The sequence below is a fragment of the Hoplias malabaricus genome, chromosome 10 (genome assembly GCF_029633855.1).
Source record: "Hoplias malabaricus isolate fHopMal1 chromosome 10, fHopMal1.hap1, whole genome shotgun sequence".
Taxonomy (NCBI): Eukaryota; Metazoa; Chordata; class Actinopteri; order Characiformes; family Erythrinidae; genus Hoplias; species Hoplias malabaricus.
The window spans coordinates 22,306,932-22,326,749 of NC_089809.1; the positions used below are offsets into that span (position 1 = coordinate 22,306,932).

Genomic DNA, 19,818 nt, shown 5'->3' on the forward strand with positions numbered 1-19,818 from the left:
TTTTTAAACCAAAGCTAGCCAAGAGCCTATGAGTCAGTCAGTCACTCTGTGTAAATCTAAAAAAGATTTTGGGCAAGAATACACACACTGGTTTATATTACACACACACACACACACACACATACATACACACACACACACACACATACATACACACACTCTCTAAGAGGATCCCATTTGGTTGTAGTCTGTGGTTGAAATTAGAGGAAGCATAGAATGACTCATTTGGTCAGTTATATAACTTCCATTCACTTTCTTAGTACAAAGATAAAAGCTCTGTTTCTACTTTTCCTGTTCCTTTAAGAGTCCAGGTAGAACTGAGAGGTGCTTTTTTGTTGTTTATACATAAATTGTCTATTTATTTATTTATTTATTAAGTCAGTGCTAATTTTTAGGTACAGCTCTAAGTCAGTGATATGGTAATATATGTCACAAATGCAACATTACATTTACACAGAATATGGTAAATATTAGAAAACTTTGCATTTCTGAGAGTAGAGTTGGACCAGGTCTGGAACATAATTAAACCATATGTTCAGTTCCTAGGTTCTGTTCTTCTACAGATGTCCTGTGATCCTGCAGCATGTTTATTTTTTGCATACTTTGTTCAAATGTACGTTAGAGCTAGTTTGAACAAGAGTATGTCTTTGTGTGTGTCTCACGTGGCTGTGCCATGTGGATTGTAGCGTGAGAGGAGCTTCTCCAGTTTTAACCACACAGTTTGGTGCTGCTCCAGCCTTCTAATGGCACAGGCACTCACACACACACACACACACACACACACACACAGCCTCCAGCCCTCTCTAAAGTAGAGGCAGCTGTGTGGGGCCAAGGACCCTGTGCACAGAGAAAGGCTGCAGTGGAATCTGCTTGTGTTTATTCCCTGGAAAAGTCTGTCGGAGTGTGTTTATGGTGTGTGTAGAAAGTAGAAAGCCCATGGCCCATTATGAAATGATAGACCAGGCCGCATATGAAAAAGACTAACTGTAATTGGAGTGAAGGAGAGAGTGAGTCACCAGGGTTCTGCCTTGGGTTGAATTTACTGCGATACTGCCACGCTGGACTTTTTGCTCTTTGGTGTCCTTAATATTAGAATGTGTTCTTACCTTTTACACATTCCCCTGTATTAATTTTTAGCTACATTTTGAAAACTGATTTTTCAGAATGATCACTGTCCTTTGCCAAAACGTTGGCATTAAGCAAGTCTAGACAGTCAGATTAAATGAATTATGCAAAAACGTATGTGGTCAGTTTTGCCTAAAGGGAAATCTGGCTGGTATCTTTCATATCGTTATGAAACACACAGAGTAGAAAATCTGCTGTGTTTGGTGCAGTCTTGCATAGACTACACACACTTATCACTGCATCACACCCTTGTATTGCATACATACCATGAGCCAACCACAAGAATTTGATGCATTATTTGGTGACAGTTTAATTCCATAATGACTGCATTTATTAAACTTTTATCCTTCAAGGGATAAAACATTTTTGCTGAAAGGCAATAGTGTGCGCTATATATATAATTTTTAATTTTTTTTTCAAGCCTGCACCATGCTTTAGTCAAAGTATTCATAGCATTTTTATATATTACCTATCTGTATTTGTATCTAACTGTCTTTTGTCTGCTTTAGTGTCCAATCTTCAGCATTGTGAAAAAGTCTGATTCTGAGGAATTTTGATTGTAGTTTTGTCTACAACGGCGAAAACATTTATACATGCTATAAATTTAGAAGCTTCCAAAAGCGCTCCTTTATTCATTCGTATTCATACGGAAAAAAAAAACAAAAAAACAAAAAGCACAGATATGATGACATTGTTGGTCTGAGGCTAAATATGTTTGTGTTTTAAAGATTTTATGACTGAAGGGAAGCAGTTGCAATGCACATGGCAATTGCAGCAATTGTTATTTTAGTTCTCTGGAGAGAAGGTGTGTGCATGTCTGTGCCAGCCCATGTTCCTCAGCAGTGTTCCGCATAATTTGCTCTGAAACTGCGCAATTGAAAGACGAACACTCTCCTCTTCCCTTGGTGTCAGATATCAAAAAAATATTCCATACTTCATACCTTTTAATTCATATTTGTCAAGGGTTGGGCCATTGAGATCGGTCTACTTTTTAAGCCTTTTTGATTTGTGGTGGAGGTTGTGAATGTTAACATGAATGTTATTTTACAAAAGAGGATTTTCTCAGTTTTCCAGATAAGATAAAGATCATGTCTGTGTAAGATGGGCTAAGGGCTTTCCTTTTAGATTTAATTGTGCAATGTTTCTAGGAAATCCTGCTTTGCTTTGTATTTTCAGGTCTCCAGTACCAGTGGAAGTGTCCCAGCAGATGGGCAGTGTATGACTCATGTCTTGCTTGATTTATATTTTCCATAACTTGGAAACCACTGTTAGATCCTTCAGCATATTTTAAAAGTCAATATTTTGGCAGCTCCAGGGTGCTATTCTTAGACAGATCTAAAATCTCACTTAAACAGCACACTCTTCCTCAGAGTTCCCACACACACAATTCCATTCCATTTCCAGAGAGACTTGCCTCAGTAGGAATGATTTGGAGATTAGCAGTGGATAAAAGCAAAGAGTTTATGCTTTCCCACTGAGAAAAAGGACTTCTATCTTAATTAAGACTTCTGTTTGTAGTTTGACTCGTGTGGATTCCACCCATCCGCCTTTTCAAAAGAAGGTTTGTCCAAATATGTGAAGTAGACAAGAATAACAAAAAGCAGATTAACGATAACATTTTAACATTAATGTTAAATGTGATGCATTTAATCAATAAAATATTACAGCCATTCTGTATAGTAGCCTGTGCAACTGCTTTAATTTTATTCTTAAAATCTTAAGTGTATTGACATGAAGACACACTGCAGCTTGCTCTGCACCTAATATGCCTGAATTAGGTCATTGGTACATAAACAAACACTAAGTGGGTGTTAAAACAGAGAAAGCACTAAATGAGCATATGTGTGGGTCTCCAGGTTTGGGGAGCACATAAAAAAACAAAAAAAAACAAAAAACAGATTAGCACTTTTAGCATGAGGGGACTAATATAACTCATCTAATATTAAACATAAGTCACATGGAGAATTAACTTAAAATACTGTTTATGATTCACAAAGCTCCGTTTCACTTCATTTTCCTATTCCTTTAGGCTGCAAGTCCAGTCAAGTCAGGTTGAAAGGATTTCTGATGCTTTAAATATTATAAGTAAACGCAGACTGTGAGGCTTCCAGTCCTGGTACAGTTGAAAAGGTACTTGTTAGCTCCAGAGTTGTCTAGAGTTTGCTTGCCTGTTTAATGCAGATAGGTATCTGTCCTAGGTCTATCATAAGTGCTAACTGACAAGTGTAGAAGTGCAGTACTGACTCTAAACGCTGGTTGAGGAAAGCAGTGTATGATCTGTGCTCAGGGAATGTGGCCATAAATAGGACACAGGTCCTGCCATGTGCCTAGCATGTTTTGGTTTTGAGCTTGTGCCTGTAGTTAAGGGTTCCTTTTGATTTATGAGACGGAAAGATTTGTATGTGTTTCTCTTAATGATTGCTACAAGGGTTCTTGCAGTCCACTGCTTGCTTTTTTTTTTATCCTTTCCTTTTAAATATTGGCTTGAGTAGCTCTAAGCTAATCAAACGCATATGTTGCGTTTATATTATATTTTGTGGGAACTTTGGGTCTGCCAAGTTGTTGGCTGCTGTGTATTTCCATAAGCCATAGGAGCTGTGGTTTTTGGGGGTTCCCATTTACCATCGTCTTAAAGACTCTACAGTGGTCAGTGTTTCCACTCCTTCTGATGCTGTTGTCATGGCCACCTCACAGCAAACCTTCTGTGTTTTTTCTTTGTGTGTGTGTGTGTGTATGTGGAGGGGTGGGTAGAGGATGGATATATATATAATCAGTGAGTCACACAGCCTGAGACTGAATGGACACATTCCTGTCCACTCCTGTGTCTCATTGTTAATGTTCCCATTTACTCAGTGTTTGCCTTTATTGTGCACTGAATGCAAAATATAAGTAAACCATTTTTTTTAAACCATTTACCGGCAGTGAGTGCTGCCAGAGAATTGTTAATAAATAATGCTACAGCTACATCTGCACATAATGGTAGCTCTAATAAACATACAAACAAAGAAAAAAGCATTTTGGCTTTGTTCATTTTACCCAAAAGCTGTTTTCGTGTGGAAAATGCATTTTTTTCTGAGATGAATCTGACATTTCGTCCAGCAATGTGCTGAAAACAAAAGCATTTGCATGCGCGCACACACACACCATTAAGTTTCACCAGAACTTGCAAGACTCGTAACTTTTTATGGACATTTGTGTGTGCCAAAAACTGAGCACTGAAGCATTCAAATTCTTTCACTTTCACAGTGGCTAGACCTGTTTATACCTTCCCATTAAAGCATTCAGAAATGTTCTTATTTGTTTTAAATCTACTTGATATTATAGTTTTATAATTAAACAGAAAGTGTAGTGAATTGTTCCTTACTCCAGCTTCTAGCAGTGTTTCCATTTGTCACCTGTCAGATGTTAAATCCTGCTTCATATAGATTCTGCTGTTGCTTCATTTCCAGTGTTTGATAAACAGTCTTCCATTAACATTTTTTAGTGAGGAGAGGTCCAGGAGATCCATGACGACAATAGACATAAACTTGAGTCACAGCTTGGACCATGTATACTCTGTATTCAACAACAGAAAACTCTTACTTTAAAAGATAGAGTGGTCTTTAAGAACAAACATTACTTACAATACCTCCCCTCTGGGTTTAACTCCTGTTTAAAAAATAGTAAAAAATTACACAAAACAAGTCGTAAAATCACTTCCTGGGGAGAGAGCCTGGAGATACTTAAAATGAATTGGACAAAAAAGGGTTTTTGCTAATGGATAATGTTGTATTTAAGCCAAAGATGGGAAAAAAAACCCAAAATCATCTGGAAAACATTAATTGAAGTTAGTGATTTGGGAATGTGAATATTGCTGTGGCAGATATTCATCTTAGTTTATGTTTATGTAATCAATGTAAAGACCAGGGAAATATAACTTTAGCTACTTCCAAACAAGTCTGTTTTTTTCACCTTGGGAGTTTTCCAACTTTCCACTTCAAAACTTATTTATAACATGTGCACCAAATATTATTGACAGTTGTATGGTGTTTTTTCTTTTTCTTTCTTTCTTCCCCCTCTTGTATTTCTGTATCAGCTGGGTTTATCTCTTTTAGAAACATCTATTAACACTCTCAGAGGTGGAAACATTCTGCATTTATCTTTCTGAGGGCTACTTTCGTGTTTAATAGCACTTCTGCTGTAGCTGGGAAGTTGTAAGGGCATCATGATTAGAAAAGGAAACTTTTCAAATTCTCCTTTTCTTTGCTGCATTAAATCCAGAGAGATATTACCTCAAACCTTTTACACAACTCTGGCAAGTCCTGGGTTCCTTAGTTACTGTTGTTGGCCAAACTTACAGCTAAGGCCATCGCATCTGGCAGAATCTGTGACACTTTTACTGACAGACTGAACTCTATAGAATGTAGGTTCATTTTAATTGATTTTGGAGACCATGTTTGCATTAAGGTAGTCTTTAGCTGGAGGTTAATATTAAATTGGCATGGTGAGGTTTCACATAGTTGTTCCTTCAGATCAACAAGCGCAAGTTGTGGATAGTTTGGATGTTGAGTTGCGAGTGAGAGAGAGATTTTAGGAATTAACCCCAAACACTTGATAGGACCGGGTGGCAAGGGTGCTTAGGCCTCAACCAACATTTACAAAGGTATGATATACAATTTCTGTGAAGTTTATATAAGTAAATACATATAATCAATACATTCAACTACTATGTGACACATTTTCCTGAAATAACACGAGCCATATCCCTCCTAAGAGTTGTATTTAGGACATTGTGCCAAACACATGACTTTCATTACAGCTGTCAACATTTGAGAGACAAAGCTGGAAACAGGTTTTTGTCTGTTTTTTATTTTAAAATTATTGTAAGTATATGCCTAATTTTTGGCATTATATGAATTCATTTCTAAGATTTTTTTTTATTGGCACAAAAGAGGTTGGATGGTAAAGCCTTAACTCTGTGCTATTGTGACTGTAAGCCTGGCTTAGTGTTAATTACTGCTAGACTGGTGCCATCATCACAGGTGGTACTGGATTTTCCACTGACTGAATGACCTCATTGAACGCTGTGTAAGGCTTATGTGCAGGAGTAGCAGAAGTGTGTTGTGTGCCTGTTGCTTACAGTTGGGTAGTGGTATAATAAAGGGTGTATTTGTGTGTGTGTGTGTTTGTTGGGGGGGGGGGCTTGGCACTGGTTGTAAGCCATCAATCATTCAATCAGTTGCATTTGACTACATTTCATCTCTTTGAAATCTGATATGACACTGTGGAGAAGTACCTTCAAATGCACACTGAAGCCTGATACAGAGTATTTTAGCCATCAAGTTCCACTTAACTTCATTTTGTGTGTCCAGTTCATTTAAATTTCCACGCAAACATTTGTATTTCATTGTCAGAGGATGAAAAGGCAGCTTAGTGTTCTGGATGCTGTCTTGGCTCCGGTGGTTATCATTAGAGACAGTGAAATCTGATCCTTTGGGGGCTGTGCAGTTTCAGAACCCAGCATCGTCCTGGCTGTTTCTTCCTCTAATTCAATCCCATGCTGATATTAAACCACCCTCCTCCAATCCACCATTTTTTTTTATTTGTTTACAGAGCTGGTTTTATTTCTGTCCTGTTTTGCATTATAAATATATTTTTTTAAAATATTACTTTTTATCCCTACACTTTAAGTGAACCCACATGTTTGAGTTCTAGTGGAAAATATTATTTTGGAAACGAATGCCAAATTTTATTGTTCTAAGGCACAGTCTTCTGTGTGAGTTAATGGCTAATGGCAGTAAATTCACTTTAGTGTAGCTTGTAGTTTTTTTATGATTGTTGGGCGGCACAGTAGCAAAGCAGGTAGTGTTGCAGTCACACAGCTCCAGAAACCTGGAGGTTGTGGGTTCTAGTCCTGCTCTCGGTGACTGACTGTGAGGAGTTTGGTGTGTCCCATAGGTGTGAGAGTGAATGTGTGTCGTCCTGTGAAGGACTGGAGCCCCCTTCAGGGCGTGTTCCTGCCTTGCGCCCAATTATTCCTAGTAGGTTCCAGGCCCACCGCAACCCTGAACTGGATAAGCCGTTACAGACAATGAATGAATGTATGACCACTTCATAATGTTCAGTTAATTGAGCAGTGACACTGCACTGCATTGAATTTTAATCCTGTGATTTTTATTTTTCCATTTTTTTGGGGGCTAAGTCTTCCTTTTTTGTGTCTCTGCAGAAATAGTAAGAAAGAGTCTGATTTAGAGGCCGCTCTAGCTAGACTGAAGGATCTGGAAGCTCTGCTGAACTCCAAGGATGCTTCTCTGTCCACAGCGCTGGGAGAGAAGAGGTCTCTGGATGCTGAAGTGAGGGACCTGAAGGCCCAGCTGGCTAAGGTAGCAATACTTCCAGTGTGATCTGTATGCTTGTTTATTTGAACAAATTATAGCACAAATCATAACACTTCTAATGTTTGTTTTTGTTTGGTTGCATTAGTTTTTTTTTCTTCTGTTTATGAATGGGATATAAGCTGTTAGCAGTTACATATTGAATCATAACTGTAAAGTTAGAAGTCTTATTCTGTATATCATGGCATATAATAGTCAGGACAGGCCTTAAACTTGTAGAATGCATTGAAATGTAGTGTTTTATGTGAACATTTTTGCTATTAGTCTTAGGATTTTGTCTTTGATTTCAGAGGTTGTGAATACCCTGAAATTTCATACTTACATTTATTGCTTATGTGTCTGTCACCTGCAGCTTGAAGTCAGTTTGAGTGATGCTAAGAAGCAGCTCCAGGATGAAATGTTGAGGAGGGTTGATGCAGAAAACCGCCTACAGACTTTGAAGGAGGAGCTGGAGTTCCAGAAAAACATCTATAATGAGGTCAGAGATACAGTATAATTGATTTATTTTTACTTTAACATGAACACTGTTGTGATACAGGTGAAAAAATAGAGCTTTGGTACAAAAGTCAAGGGTATATTCATATAAATTGTTTATATTAAGTTTGTCTTTAGGTGCCATTGAGTAATACCAACCTGTGGCTTTAATGGAAAATTCAAGCTTTTTAACCACTTATTTGGCCATCTCAGTAGAAATTGATTGGGTTTTTCTGTGCTTGGTGAAAGAAAAGAAAGTACATTAACTCATTAATTCAGTAATTACAAGCTGGAGGGCAGCCACCGAAGCAACTGCTCAGTGTGTTGAAGCACTGTGTTGTTTAGTTATCTCAACAAGAGCAGGGGGGGGATAAGTTATATTTATATATATATATATATATATATATATATATATATATATATATATATATATATATATATATATATTTATTGGGCAGAGTAGATTTTAATACCAAACAAGTGGACCTTTTTGTTTTAAAAGGTTTTTTACACCTGTGTTGTCTCTACAGGAGCTGCGTGAATCTAAGCGCAGACATGAGTCACGTATGGTGGAAATAGACAGTGGCAGGCAGCAGGATTTTGAGAGTAAACTGGCTGAGGCACTCTCAGAACTCCGTGGCCAACATGAGGAGCAGGTCCGCATCTACAAAGAGGAGATAGAGAAGACCTTCAATGCCAAAGTAAGACCAACAATCACACTGACAATATCCCTACTCTCCTTGTTACTGAAAATTGGTTGAAGTTATGACCCAGATTATCTAATAGCAGAGGGCTTAAATATATTTTGAAGTTAGGTCTTCATAAATCTCTCATTTGTGCCTTTTTCAGTTCAGTTTGTTTACTTCTCATATCTTACAAATGCACAAGTCATGGCCTAAATTGATGAAGTAGTTCTGTTTTGCAGTTGATCTCTTTATTCATTTTAATAATGAAAATAAGCACTAAGCCTCAGACTTTGGATTTTTCAGTTTTAGTAACTGCATTAAAAACTGGAAAAAATAGAAGTCCTCTTCAGATCAGCACACATTTCACATTCTCCTGTGAACTGGATGAGTAAATGAATCTGTGACACATGGATCTTCTCGGGCTGATTTATTAGACATGTCACATTCTTTCTCTATTCAGCTGGAGAACGCTCGTCAGTCTGCAGACAGGAACAGTCACCTGGTGGGTGCGGCTCATGAGGAGCTGCAGCAGACTCGTCTGAGGATGGAGGGAATCTCCTCTCAGTTCTCCCAGCTCCAGAAACAGGTTAGTAATGTTCAGTTGTTCTCTAATTCATGTGGCTAGAGGCTACACACTGTCTAAGAACAGCTTGTAAAATCAAAAGTACTTATTGACAGCTTTAAGCCAAAGTTCTTTCTTTTCTCAAGCAGTAATTCAAATCTCAATTCAGATTTACATTTGCTAAATGACTTTTTATGAATGAGTTTGCATCCACTCTGATAAATTACATCATGTTGGAAAATATTAAAACATCATCTCCAGGAAATGTTTTTGTTTTTCCTCAGTTTGTAGGATAAAGTATCTCTTACTTGCAAAATGTTAAATTCAATAGGAAATTATATGTAGTAAATGTGATAATTGTGTTCTGGTGCCTAAACTTTGCGTATGTCTTGCAGTAAGATAAATAAATAATAGCACAGTGGTGCAACACTTAGTTTTGCTTAGAACTCAGTGTTCCTCCTTAAAAAAAAAAAAAAAAGGATTTTCCCTTTCACAATTTTATATATCTTTCTTGCTACGGTATTAGCCTATTCCCAGTGTCACACTGCTTGTAGCTCAATGACGCCACCAACTGGAAAGTGAAAGTGCATACAAGTCTAAGTAGACAGATCAAACAGTTCTGGGTGGTTATTCTGCATGGGTCAACAATTCTGTGATCTTACCAACTTCCATGTCATTATCACTTTGTGTCCTTAGAAGCTTATAAATAGATATGCAGCCAAAACAGCCATGATTCTCACCATGCTTTATTAGGCATTCTCTTATGAAATTCACCAACTCAGAGGTAAATAAATAGATTGATTAATTAGATAAATGGCAAACCCAACTGATAAAGAGAGACAGAGAGAGATGTGAAATTCAAAGAAAAACTGAAAGCAGCAATTTGTAAATCCATTACACTTAATTCAGTTCAAAGACATGACAGTTTGTTTTGCCTTATTAATTACAAAATACCTTAAAAAAATTAACCACATATTTAAAATAATATAAAGTAAGTAGTTAAGATAAATCTGTTTCCCTAGTTAAAATGATTTTTAAAGAAAGGAAAAATGGTATATATATATATATATATAATGTGTGTGTGTGTGCGTGTTTTCTAGCTGGCTGCTAAAGAGGCTAAAGTGCGGGAGTTGGAGGAAGCTCTGTCTAGAGAGAGAGATGTGCTGCGCAGGCGACTGGATGAAAAGGAAAGAGAGATGTCAGAAATGCGTCAGCGCATGCAGCAGCAGCTTGACGAGTATCAGGAACTGCTGGATATCAAACTGGCCCTGGACATGGAGATTAGCGCCTACAGGAAACTGCTGGAGGGAGAGGAGGAGAGGTGAGGGTGGAGGGTCATGCATGAGCTTATGAACTTTGCTTCACATATACACACAGTACTGTCTAGAATCTTAGACACCTAGCATAATTATTATTATTATGTTAAATAATAAAATTGTGAGCTGGTGTGAAGAACAAAGCTTGTTTCCAGAAGTTGACCATATTGATTTGTTAAGTCAGCAGCATACTTTCTTACTGTGTATTGGATGATACCTTCAAATAATACTGAACTACCACGAGGAGATATTTGGAGAAGTTTAAACCAACTAATTCATGCCAAATATCACCAATTACTCTTTTTGTTTGGTAGACTCTTTTCAGTCCAGCAGTGACCCTAAGAGTTTAAAAACTGCTGAGTCTGATCCACTTGTACCTGCAGGACCTACACTAAAGCACCAACACCATGTCACATCACTGCAGCACTAACAAATATTTCCTGTCCTGTTTCACATTCCTATGCTTAGATTTTTCCAGTAAGAAACTGTGCTAAAGATTGCAGAAAATGGTCAAATTTAGATTTGTTCCCTAACATAAATGTTGCAAGTTTAAAGATTATTGAATGTTTATGCAACTTCTCTCTCTCTCACTCTCCAGGTTGCGTCTCTCACCGAGCCCACCTCCTGCACGTGTGATATCGGTCACTCGTTCCTCAGGCTCAGGGACACACACTCAGACCCGCATCGCTCAGAGCAGCAGCAGCCGGAACTCCTCGGGCAGTGCCAAGAAGCGCCGCCTCAATGACACGGATAGCGAGGCGTCGAGTGTGGCTGGAGGAACGGTCACTCGCACACGCATCACTCAGCAGGCCTCCGCTAGTGGACGGGTCACTGTGGACGAGGTGGACCTGGAGGGCAAGTTTGTCCGCCTTAGCAACAAAGCCGACCAGGTCCGTGCACAACAAGCAAGAAAATGCTAAATAATCTTTCTTAGAAAGTAATAAAAAAAATTGTCCAGGAATATTTAAACTTTTACATAAGAAAGCACCACTACAAAGTACAACAAAACAATGTTCATGTTTACTGGACCACACAGTGAAAATAGCCTGTAAATAGTAAGGCAAGGCAAATTTATTAATAAAGCACCTCTCACAATGTCAATTCTAAGTGCTTTACAGAACCATAAGAAAGTTTAAAATTTATTTAACCCCTGCAAATCATTAGGGGAGGACTGTATTTGTTTTAGGGACTTGATGAGTGGGCAGCACGAGTGTTATAAGCTAAATATGAAAACTGCAACAAGTGACACAAATAAGAAGGGGACAGACCTAGAAGGGTTTTGTAAAAGGATAAGAATTAAAAACATAAAAAATGAATTACACACAGTACACAGCAGCGTAAAACTAAAGACTGACAAAAAATACATTGTTTAGGGAATAAACTAACAAAAAAACATGGGACCTTGTAAAATTTACCCAATACAAAACATGCAACACTTTCAGATATTCTGATATCTCATGGACATAATTTGGAATAAAAATGCCTTTGGATTTAAAAACAAAAAACAGATGATGGGCACTGGTGGCTGTGTTTGTGTTGTTGTTGTTGCAGGAAAAGGAATGATATTTGATATTGTACTGTATTGATTTCTGTTTGGATTATGCATACCTTTCACCTCACAGGATAGTCTAGGAAGATTGGGACCATGATCCTGTGGCCAGATGCTCAAAGCACCAGAAAAAAACAGAATATAATAAATATAAACCCTAAAGATGACACAGGAGTATGCTTGATAATGATTATTGGATTCTATAAAAGTTTTAATGTTTGGGTTATTTATTTATTTGTTTGTTTATTTCTCCTTCTCTCAGGACCAGTCTCTGGGCCACTGGCAGGTGAAGAGGCAGGTGGGCTCAAGCACCGCTATAGTCTACAAGTTTCCCCCCAAATTCACTCTCAAAGCTGGACAGACTGTCACGGTGAGTTGCCCACGTGTCCAAGTATTCACACTTTTGTAGTTTGAACCAAGTCTGATATTTACAGATTTTCACTGTGAAACTGCACTGAAAACACATCTCTGATCACTCTTCTCAGAATGAGTCCGTAATAAAATGTTAAAGCTGCACAATGTAAGACTTGACTGGTTAAAACTGAAAGAGTTGGGTGCAAAACCAAATGTGTGCTGTGAGAGTCCTCCGTTAGGCTTCATTTAGTCTCAAGTTTGAAATATCATGCTGAGTTTAGTGATGTTTTTAAGACCACATGATGTGTTGTGTATTAATGTCATACATATCTCATAAAGAATCTCGATAAGATGGTTATGTGAGTACTGGAGATATGCAAAGTCGCTATTTTACTGATGAAGATACGATAACAACAGCAGATCATTATACGTTTTTCTGCTTATTTACTTATTTATTTGTACCAAGAAGGGGAACCATGTTTTAATTTCATTGTGCATGTGTACAAGTACTTCTGTCCTTGGAAGATGTGTCTCTCCCTACATTCAGACTGTGTTCTCTTTAGAAAACTTTTCTAGACGTGTTTGCACTCAGCAGATTCATCCACACAACCCACGTTACAAAATGTTTTCCTCCATGCTTGATTCAATTACACATTCCTACCAGAGAGGTCTTCAGATCTTCAGAAAATGCATTATTTCTACATTTCTTACAATTCTTTTCTTTAAAATAGAGTTTATAAAATACAGCTCCCTAGGCCCTAAATGTAGATCATTTTAATATTGTCCAGTGAAAATGTATTTGCTTCCGTTAAGCAAAAACATGCATTTTATAGAGCTCTGTGTGTGTCTGTCTGTTTAGATCTGGGCTGCTGGAGCTGGTGGTACTCATAACCCTCCCTCTGACCTGGTGTGGAAGGCTCAGAATTCATGGGGCACTGGAGACCTGTTCCAGACCACTCTAATCAGTGCCAGTGGAGAGGTAAGTCATAAACCAGGTCAGGAAATGCCCCAACAGGACCAAAACACTCAGATACATTCAGAAAGGGCTTAGACTCATTCGCCACCATCCCCCTCTTTCTCTCTCTAGGAGATGGCTATGAGGAAAGTCACCCGCACGCTATTCCAGGAGGAGGATGATGAAGAAATGGTAGGTGATCCTTCTTATCCACATTAACGCTTTAATCAACAGTCCAGTCCTTCAAATCGGAGAAGGCAAGCTCTCAGTACGTCTCTTCTTCGTTATTGTTTTCAGTCTTAACTCTGATGTGCTTGTGTCTCCCCCTGCAGGCTGCTCATAGCACGTGTGGAGGAGACAGTGAATATAACCTGCGCAGCCGCACTGTTGTCTGTGGCTCCTGTGGTCAGCCTTCAGACAGGAACGCAGGCAGCTGTGTGTCTGCCAGCTCTGGAGTGTCTAGCGCTTCTCGCTCTTTCAGCAGCGGAGGAGGTGGTGGACTGCCTGAGGGACTGGTCTCCCACTCCCATTTCATCATGGGCAGCGACAAGCCCAGACAGGTACATGACACACACATTTAGCATTTTATTTACTGTGGTTTACATACAATTTCAATCATTTCGTAGCTATTTAATGCTACATAATCACTTTCTCTCTCTCTCTCTCTTTTTCTCTTTCTTTCTTCCTTCTAGGGAGGTCCTAAACCAGAGAACTGCTCCATCATGTAAATTCTGGAGCAGTAAAGGTGTCTGCCCAGTTCAGAACGAATCATTTTCCTCTGCGCAAACCTGGGAGACCCGGGTTTCTTTTCTTTTTTTTCTTAGTCAATTAATTTTTTTTTCTTACTTTATACATAAATCTTGAAGTCTTATATTGTATGAAATAATCTGCTGGGTAGATGAATAGCTTTTGTATGGCTGAGGGAGCATGAAGGGAGCTTGGGTGCTATAGAGGGTTTGTATATTACACACTATTGTAAGGTAGTTTTGCATGTGGGCTTGGCAGCTGCTTTTTTTTTGGGGGGGGGGGTTGTGTCCAGGGAGAGAGGTGCGCAGAGCACTTAACACTTATCCAAAGATATGGGTCTGCCTTAAATCAGGCTTTTCTTTCAAATGCTGTCACAACTCAATGCGCACATCATAATACGCCTGTCAGCAAGTTTACTTCAGCAGGATCAGAAGGATATTTGAATGTACTGTAGAACCATTTCTCACAACCTTAACAGACAATTGTTCAGCACTAAGTGATTATGAAATCCTGAGATGATTAAATACAGTTAATGCAGTCTTAAAGTAAGAGGACGACGTCTCTTTCGTGCCTTTAAGAATGTAATGTTTTGCAGCTTTAAGTGTTTCAGTGGCAGTGTGTGCCAGCGTAAGTGTTCTGATACAAGACAATGACGAATGTTTCGTTATAAATATAAGAGGAAACTAAGATTGTTTTTGGAAATTTTCATACCTGAGGGACAAAGTGTAGTTTATTTGAGATTTGAAAGTTATTTTTTGTATTTTCAGTATTAGATAGCTGTTTACTATTTTTGGAGGAATATAATTTCAAGAGCATAATGTTAATTGTTTAGAACTTCCAAAGTCCTAGATTACGTTATGCTACAAGCGTTTATATTTATATATATATATATATTTGAAATGGGTACAAGTGTTTTTCTGCATAAAACAAAAGGCAGTAATTATGCATTTGATGTCTGCATTGGTCCAATATGTAGTATCTGTTTAGTTAACTGAAACTTTTCATTGGAGCGAATGAAGATGTTTCTGTATGGTAAACTAATGGTGTTTCATTTTGAAAGCTCTGGCGTGGACAGTTGGATATGGGAAGTGTTGATTCATTTGTGTTCTCACTCCTCTCTCTTGCAGAAACTGGCTTTAATGGCATTAAGCCGGAGTGTCTAGGCCTTCACCTGCTATAGGGAGATATATGGGTTTTGATTTTCTAACTGAAACAAAGTACACACCCACTTCAGATGAAACAAAACGTGGCCTTTGCAAAAAGTTATATTTTAATACTTTGTTTGTGTTTTCTAATATGTAATTAATCATTGTGCAGTGGCAAAAAGTGCCATATTTAAGTTTGAAAGGTCATTTAACCAGGGTGTTGAAATTTCAAAACCAAACTTATAATATCTGTCCTCTGTTGGGTCAGCAGGGGGTGGACTAGACACTCCTAGCTTGACTGAAGCTTTTCCCCCCTCTATGTCTGTGCTGCAGTGCTAGTGGTGAGCTATAGATTGTGAGCATAGCAATTTTCAGCTTTTACCAAATACAAACAAAACTGAGAGCAAATAACTGGTTTCCCTTTCAGTAAAGGCACACTGACACCATTTTTGGAAAACCATTTGATTTGAATTGTCTTGCAAACACTCATGGATTATGTCTAAGATTGAAAACATTTTCTTTGTATACCTGAGTGAAAGGGGATAATGCTTGCCTTTATGATTGTTTATTCTCAGGAGCTTGAACATCTAATGTTTTTCATGTAATGGCTTTTTTGTAGATTAAGTTTGCATTGCTTTATGAAGCACCTTTTTTAAAAAAAAAAAAAGAAAAGAAAAAAAAAAGTCTGTACTGAATATGATTTCAGTACTGATGTAATGTCTAAGCACAAACAGTGCCTTGAATACTTTCAGTAAAAAAACATATATCTCTGGCTTATTTGTCTGTTTTATTTCCTTTGCATTTTCACCTTATTGAAGGATGCTCACAAGCTACGGTTGCCACTGTACTGACCTCACTAAATAGGGACAAAGTGGAATTTCTGCGCGCTTCTGTTTTGTAGCTTTGTGATTTGCAAGCTTTGTGCATACAATTATTCAGTTTTACAATTCAGTTATTAAAAATGCAGCTGGGTCAACACAATCCAGTTTCAGTTAGTGTGGGCAGTCTCTCTCTGCAGCTGTGATGCATCTTCCATCTGTCAATGCACACTACAAAAAAATAAAACAGACTGCACAGAAATCTCATCCAAGCATTCTAATTTATTTACAGTATTTACATTAAGCTCACATTTAAAGCAGAGTTCGTACAATGTAAATGCATTGGAAAATGTAAAAACCAGATTAAAAAGCATCTGTAGAAGATTATGTATTTGTGACAAACATAATATTTATCTGGTAGTTCTTCACAGAATATCCAACTCCCAAATAATACCAAGCCATACAGCTCAAAATCAACATGTAAAACCCTGTACTATATAAACATATACTTGAAGAATTGAGGAAAACTTGGGTCATTCGTTGCGTCAAGTAACAGAGGGGGGGACTTTTGTGGAGGCTGGATTCTTAAACAGTTTGGTGCTCAAACACACCTGAATTTACACAGCAGTTAGTTCCCTGGTTTAGCTGGTGTGTTAGAGCAGGGAATTCACCAGACTGTACTGGCCTCTGGGCCTCAGTTCCCTCTCCCCTGGTTTAGTACTGTCCAGTATTTCTTCTAAACCTTGCCCCCGGAGTAACACTGCACTGTAAATTTAGCCCTATCCCATTCCTCACAATGTAGCCTGTGTATGCGAGGCTGGCTGAGGTGCTGACGAGCATTCAACCATGATTCACTACTGCCCTGTGACATTTCTCAAACAAAACATAGACAAAAACAGCCTAGAAAATGTAAAAGAAGTTTAAATCCTTTTTATATTGTAATCACTGACAAATTGGTTTTGAGAGTCATGTATTTGAAAATGCTGAAACAGTGAAGTTCACCTTATTAATGTTAATTTATACAGAGAAAAGTGTGCCCCGGTTCTGTTTTCAAGCTTCTAGCACTTTGAACACTCCCGTTATCCACCCTTTAACAGCATCAGGAAAATGTACCTTTCACGCTTCAGGGCTCAGGGCAAGAATTGGGACATTACCTGTCATCTTTGTTCTTTACTGTTCAATGTGACAAAATTGTGCACTTAACGGAGGAACATCATAGAATAAGAATAGTGATAGAGCCTTTGAGAGATTTCACAGCTACTAAACCTCACAGCTCTTATACAACTTTTTACTGAATGGCTGTTGGTGTTTTAAAGCGGGGAACATACTAAAATGTACAGCGCAGTGAGCCTACTGGTCCAGGGAAACACTGGCATGGTTAATGTTCTGTCCAGCAGGTGGCAGTGTTACGCTGTTGCAGCTTTGTGAAAGCTCAGTTTTTTGTGCTGTTAAAGACAAAATCCTTTGAAATATCCAGCTTATTTAGTTCAATTCTCGATCTCAGTCATCAGAGACAGAAAGAGCAAGCTTCCATCAACATTTAGAAGAGATCTCATTGTCTCTTCATTTTGCCAAAGGCTGTAGTTTTGTCTGTGTTTGCCCTCCATAACCATGGGAGGTGCAAAATAGGGAACTGGCGTTTACTTCTCCAGAGAAACAACAAAGGTGAGTATGACAGTTGTGCTTTAGGGGTCTGTGCCATAGAATATTTGCACTTGGCTAGGGTCAGTGGGGCCGTCTCCGTGGTGATGGAGAGGGTGGTCTGCGGACAGGGGGCAGGTCATAATGTCCAGGGATGTGGCTGTTGACTGGTAGGTCGTAATGGTTCTGAGACTCCTGTTCAGGAACCTCTCCAAGAGGACAATGTTCTGAAAACAGAGATGAAACCGTTTAGATCCAAAGCAAACAATATGAGCCCTTGCTCCTGCCTCATAACACATTCCATAGAAATATTATTCTTCAAACATCTGCCAGAAGCCAAATGCCCAATTTTGGGGGATGGATTTGAAACTAAGGCTGGGTAAGGCAAAAATAATTTTCAAATGTTTAACCACTTTATATAAAAGTTTTAACCACTATATATAAGGACAACCTCCTTGTTTCTGCACTCACTGTCCAGTTCCATGGAGCATGTGATAGTTCTGCAATTACATACTCTTGTCCACCTGTTGCTCTGCATATTTTGTCCACTTTTACCCTGTTCTTCAGTGGTGAAAACCCCCAAAAGACCACCACATAGCAGGTATGATTTGGGTGGTGGAGCTAAGAAAATGGACAGTGATAATTGAACCTTACATTACGGAACCTGCCCTGTGAAGGACTGGCGTCCCCTCCAGGGCGTATTCCCGCCTTGCGCCCAATGATTCCAGGTAGGTTCTGGACCCACCGCGACCCTGAACTGGATTAGCGGTTACAGGTAATGAATGAATGAATGAATTATAGAAGCTCTATCAAGTTGGAATGCTAACTGCTAACCCTTGTGGTCAAAGCTGGTACAGCACCCTAATTCTTAGCACTTAGCTACTCAGAAGTTTTTATTTATTATTTATTTTTTTTTACCCCTGTTCCCCTGAAGACCAAAAAACCTAGTGAAAACTGCTATAGCACAGTTTTAGCAATGTAATTAGTTGTGTGTGTCACTCTTCTGGCTCACTTCCTTTAAAAATTGAGGAAAATATTTTTTCCTGATTTTTGACTGCCAATGACTGACAGAAATACATGTTTTTTCATCTTACCATTCAAGGGCTTACGTATTACATAGAACTGTACATATTAATTATTATTTGGATGTTAATTAAATGGAGATTAATGTTACTGATAACTGTCAGTAAGCAAAAAGCAACATGAGTGTAATACATTTCTTACTCATAAGGAAATTATTTAAAACCAGATTCAATTCTGTGCTTCCTTTTACGCAGCAATGACAATAAAAACTAAGCTCCAGAGCAGTGGTGTAGCAAATATTCATACAGACACATGCTGAGCCACTCTCACTCTCTCCAGCTCTCTGCTGTGACTGCCTTTTCTCCTCTCTCATTCCCTCTCTGTGCACTCATTTGACCTCTGTACTTTTCCAGCTTTTTAGCCCACACTTAATTTATACTCTGAGAGCAGATCCCACTCTCCAGTTCCAGCTCTGAAACACATCCATAGACATGCAGCACTGTGAGAGATTAACACACACATATGGGCCTTAGCAGCCTCTGAAAAATGAGCTGATGCAGCAAATGATAACTTCCTCTAAAAATCCACCCTCACCTCCCAGGTACAGCTAGACACCGGGGCTAGAGAATCTGCCTGATTTAACACAGCTCGCAATCCCACGCCTGCTGATAAGAACGTTTATTCATAGCTTTTAATTATATTTATGTATGAATTTCTCAGCTCCTCCCTCCCTCCTTCCCCTTAGCAAGGCAGTTATCTGTAAATGTTAGCAGACCTTTGGCTGATTTTCTAAGTGAAAGAATGTTAACACAAGAGAAAAACAATTTTCTGCTGATTTGAGAGCACATTTCTTCTTCTTCAATGAGCTTAACACATTAGATGACATATTTTGAATGACCACGGTTTATGTTTTTATGTTAAGAAATTGAATAAACTGATACAAGCACAAAATAATCTTTTAAGGCTTATTCCACCAACACTCTCTAGGGTTTAGCTATTCAAACTGGAACATTGCCGCATGGTGGGTAGTGATTGCAAGCAACAAATAA

General features: G+C 38.6%; 2 protein-coding genes across 6 annotated transcripts in view; one reads left to right on the forward strand and one right to left on the reverse strand.

Annotated features, from left to right (window-relative positions):
• lmna (lamin A) overlaps positions 1 to 16,378 on the forward strand; it is a 28,732-nt gene extending 12,354 nt beyond the window's left edge. For 2 of the 3 annotated variants that reach the window (XM_066684059.1, XM_066684061.1), the window contains 11 exons: positions 7,331 to 7,487; positions 7,852 to 7,977; positions 8,504 to 8,674; positions 9,120 to 9,245; positions 10,322 to 10,542; positions 11,136 to 11,427; positions 12,349 to 12,456; positions 13,300 to 13,419; positions 13,528 to 13,587; positions 13,728 to 13,955; positions 14,088 to 16,377. In XM_066684059.1, the coding sequence (XP_066540156.1) occupies positions 7,331 to 7,487; positions 7,852 to 7,977; positions 8,504 to 8,674; positions 9,120 to 9,245; positions 10,322 to 10,542; positions 11,136 to 11,427; positions 12,349 to 12,456; positions 13,300 to 13,419; positions 13,528 to 13,587; positions 13,728 to 13,955; positions 14,088 to 14,123 (1,645 nt within the window). In that variant the 3' untranslated portion in view covers positions 14,124 to 16,377. Of the gene's footprint in view, positions 1 to 7,330; positions 7,488 to 7,851; positions 7,978 to 8,503; positions 8,675 to 9,119; positions 9,246 to 10,321; positions 10,543 to 11,135; positions 11,428 to 12,348; positions 12,457 to 13,299; positions 13,420 to 13,527; positions 13,588 to 13,727; positions 13,956 to 14,087 lie in introns of all 3 variants that reach the window. The other variant, XM_066684062.1, reaches the window with a different exon arrangement.
• A 38-nt stretch (positions 16,379 to 16,416) lies between these two features.
• pear1 (platelet endothelial aggregation receptor 1) overlaps positions 16,417 to 19,818 on the reverse strand; it is a 56,873-nt gene continuing 53,471 nt past the window's right edge. For 2 of the 3 annotated variants that reach the window (XM_066684058.1, XM_066684057.1), the window contains exon 24: positions 16,417 to 17,973. In XM_066684058.1, coding sequence (XP_066540155.1) covers positions 17,831 to 17,973 — 143 coding nt within the window. In that variant the 3' untranslated portion in view covers positions 16,417 to 17,830. The remainder of the gene's footprint in view (positions 17,974 to 19,818) is intronic. The other variant, XR_010804433.1, reaches the window with a different exon arrangement.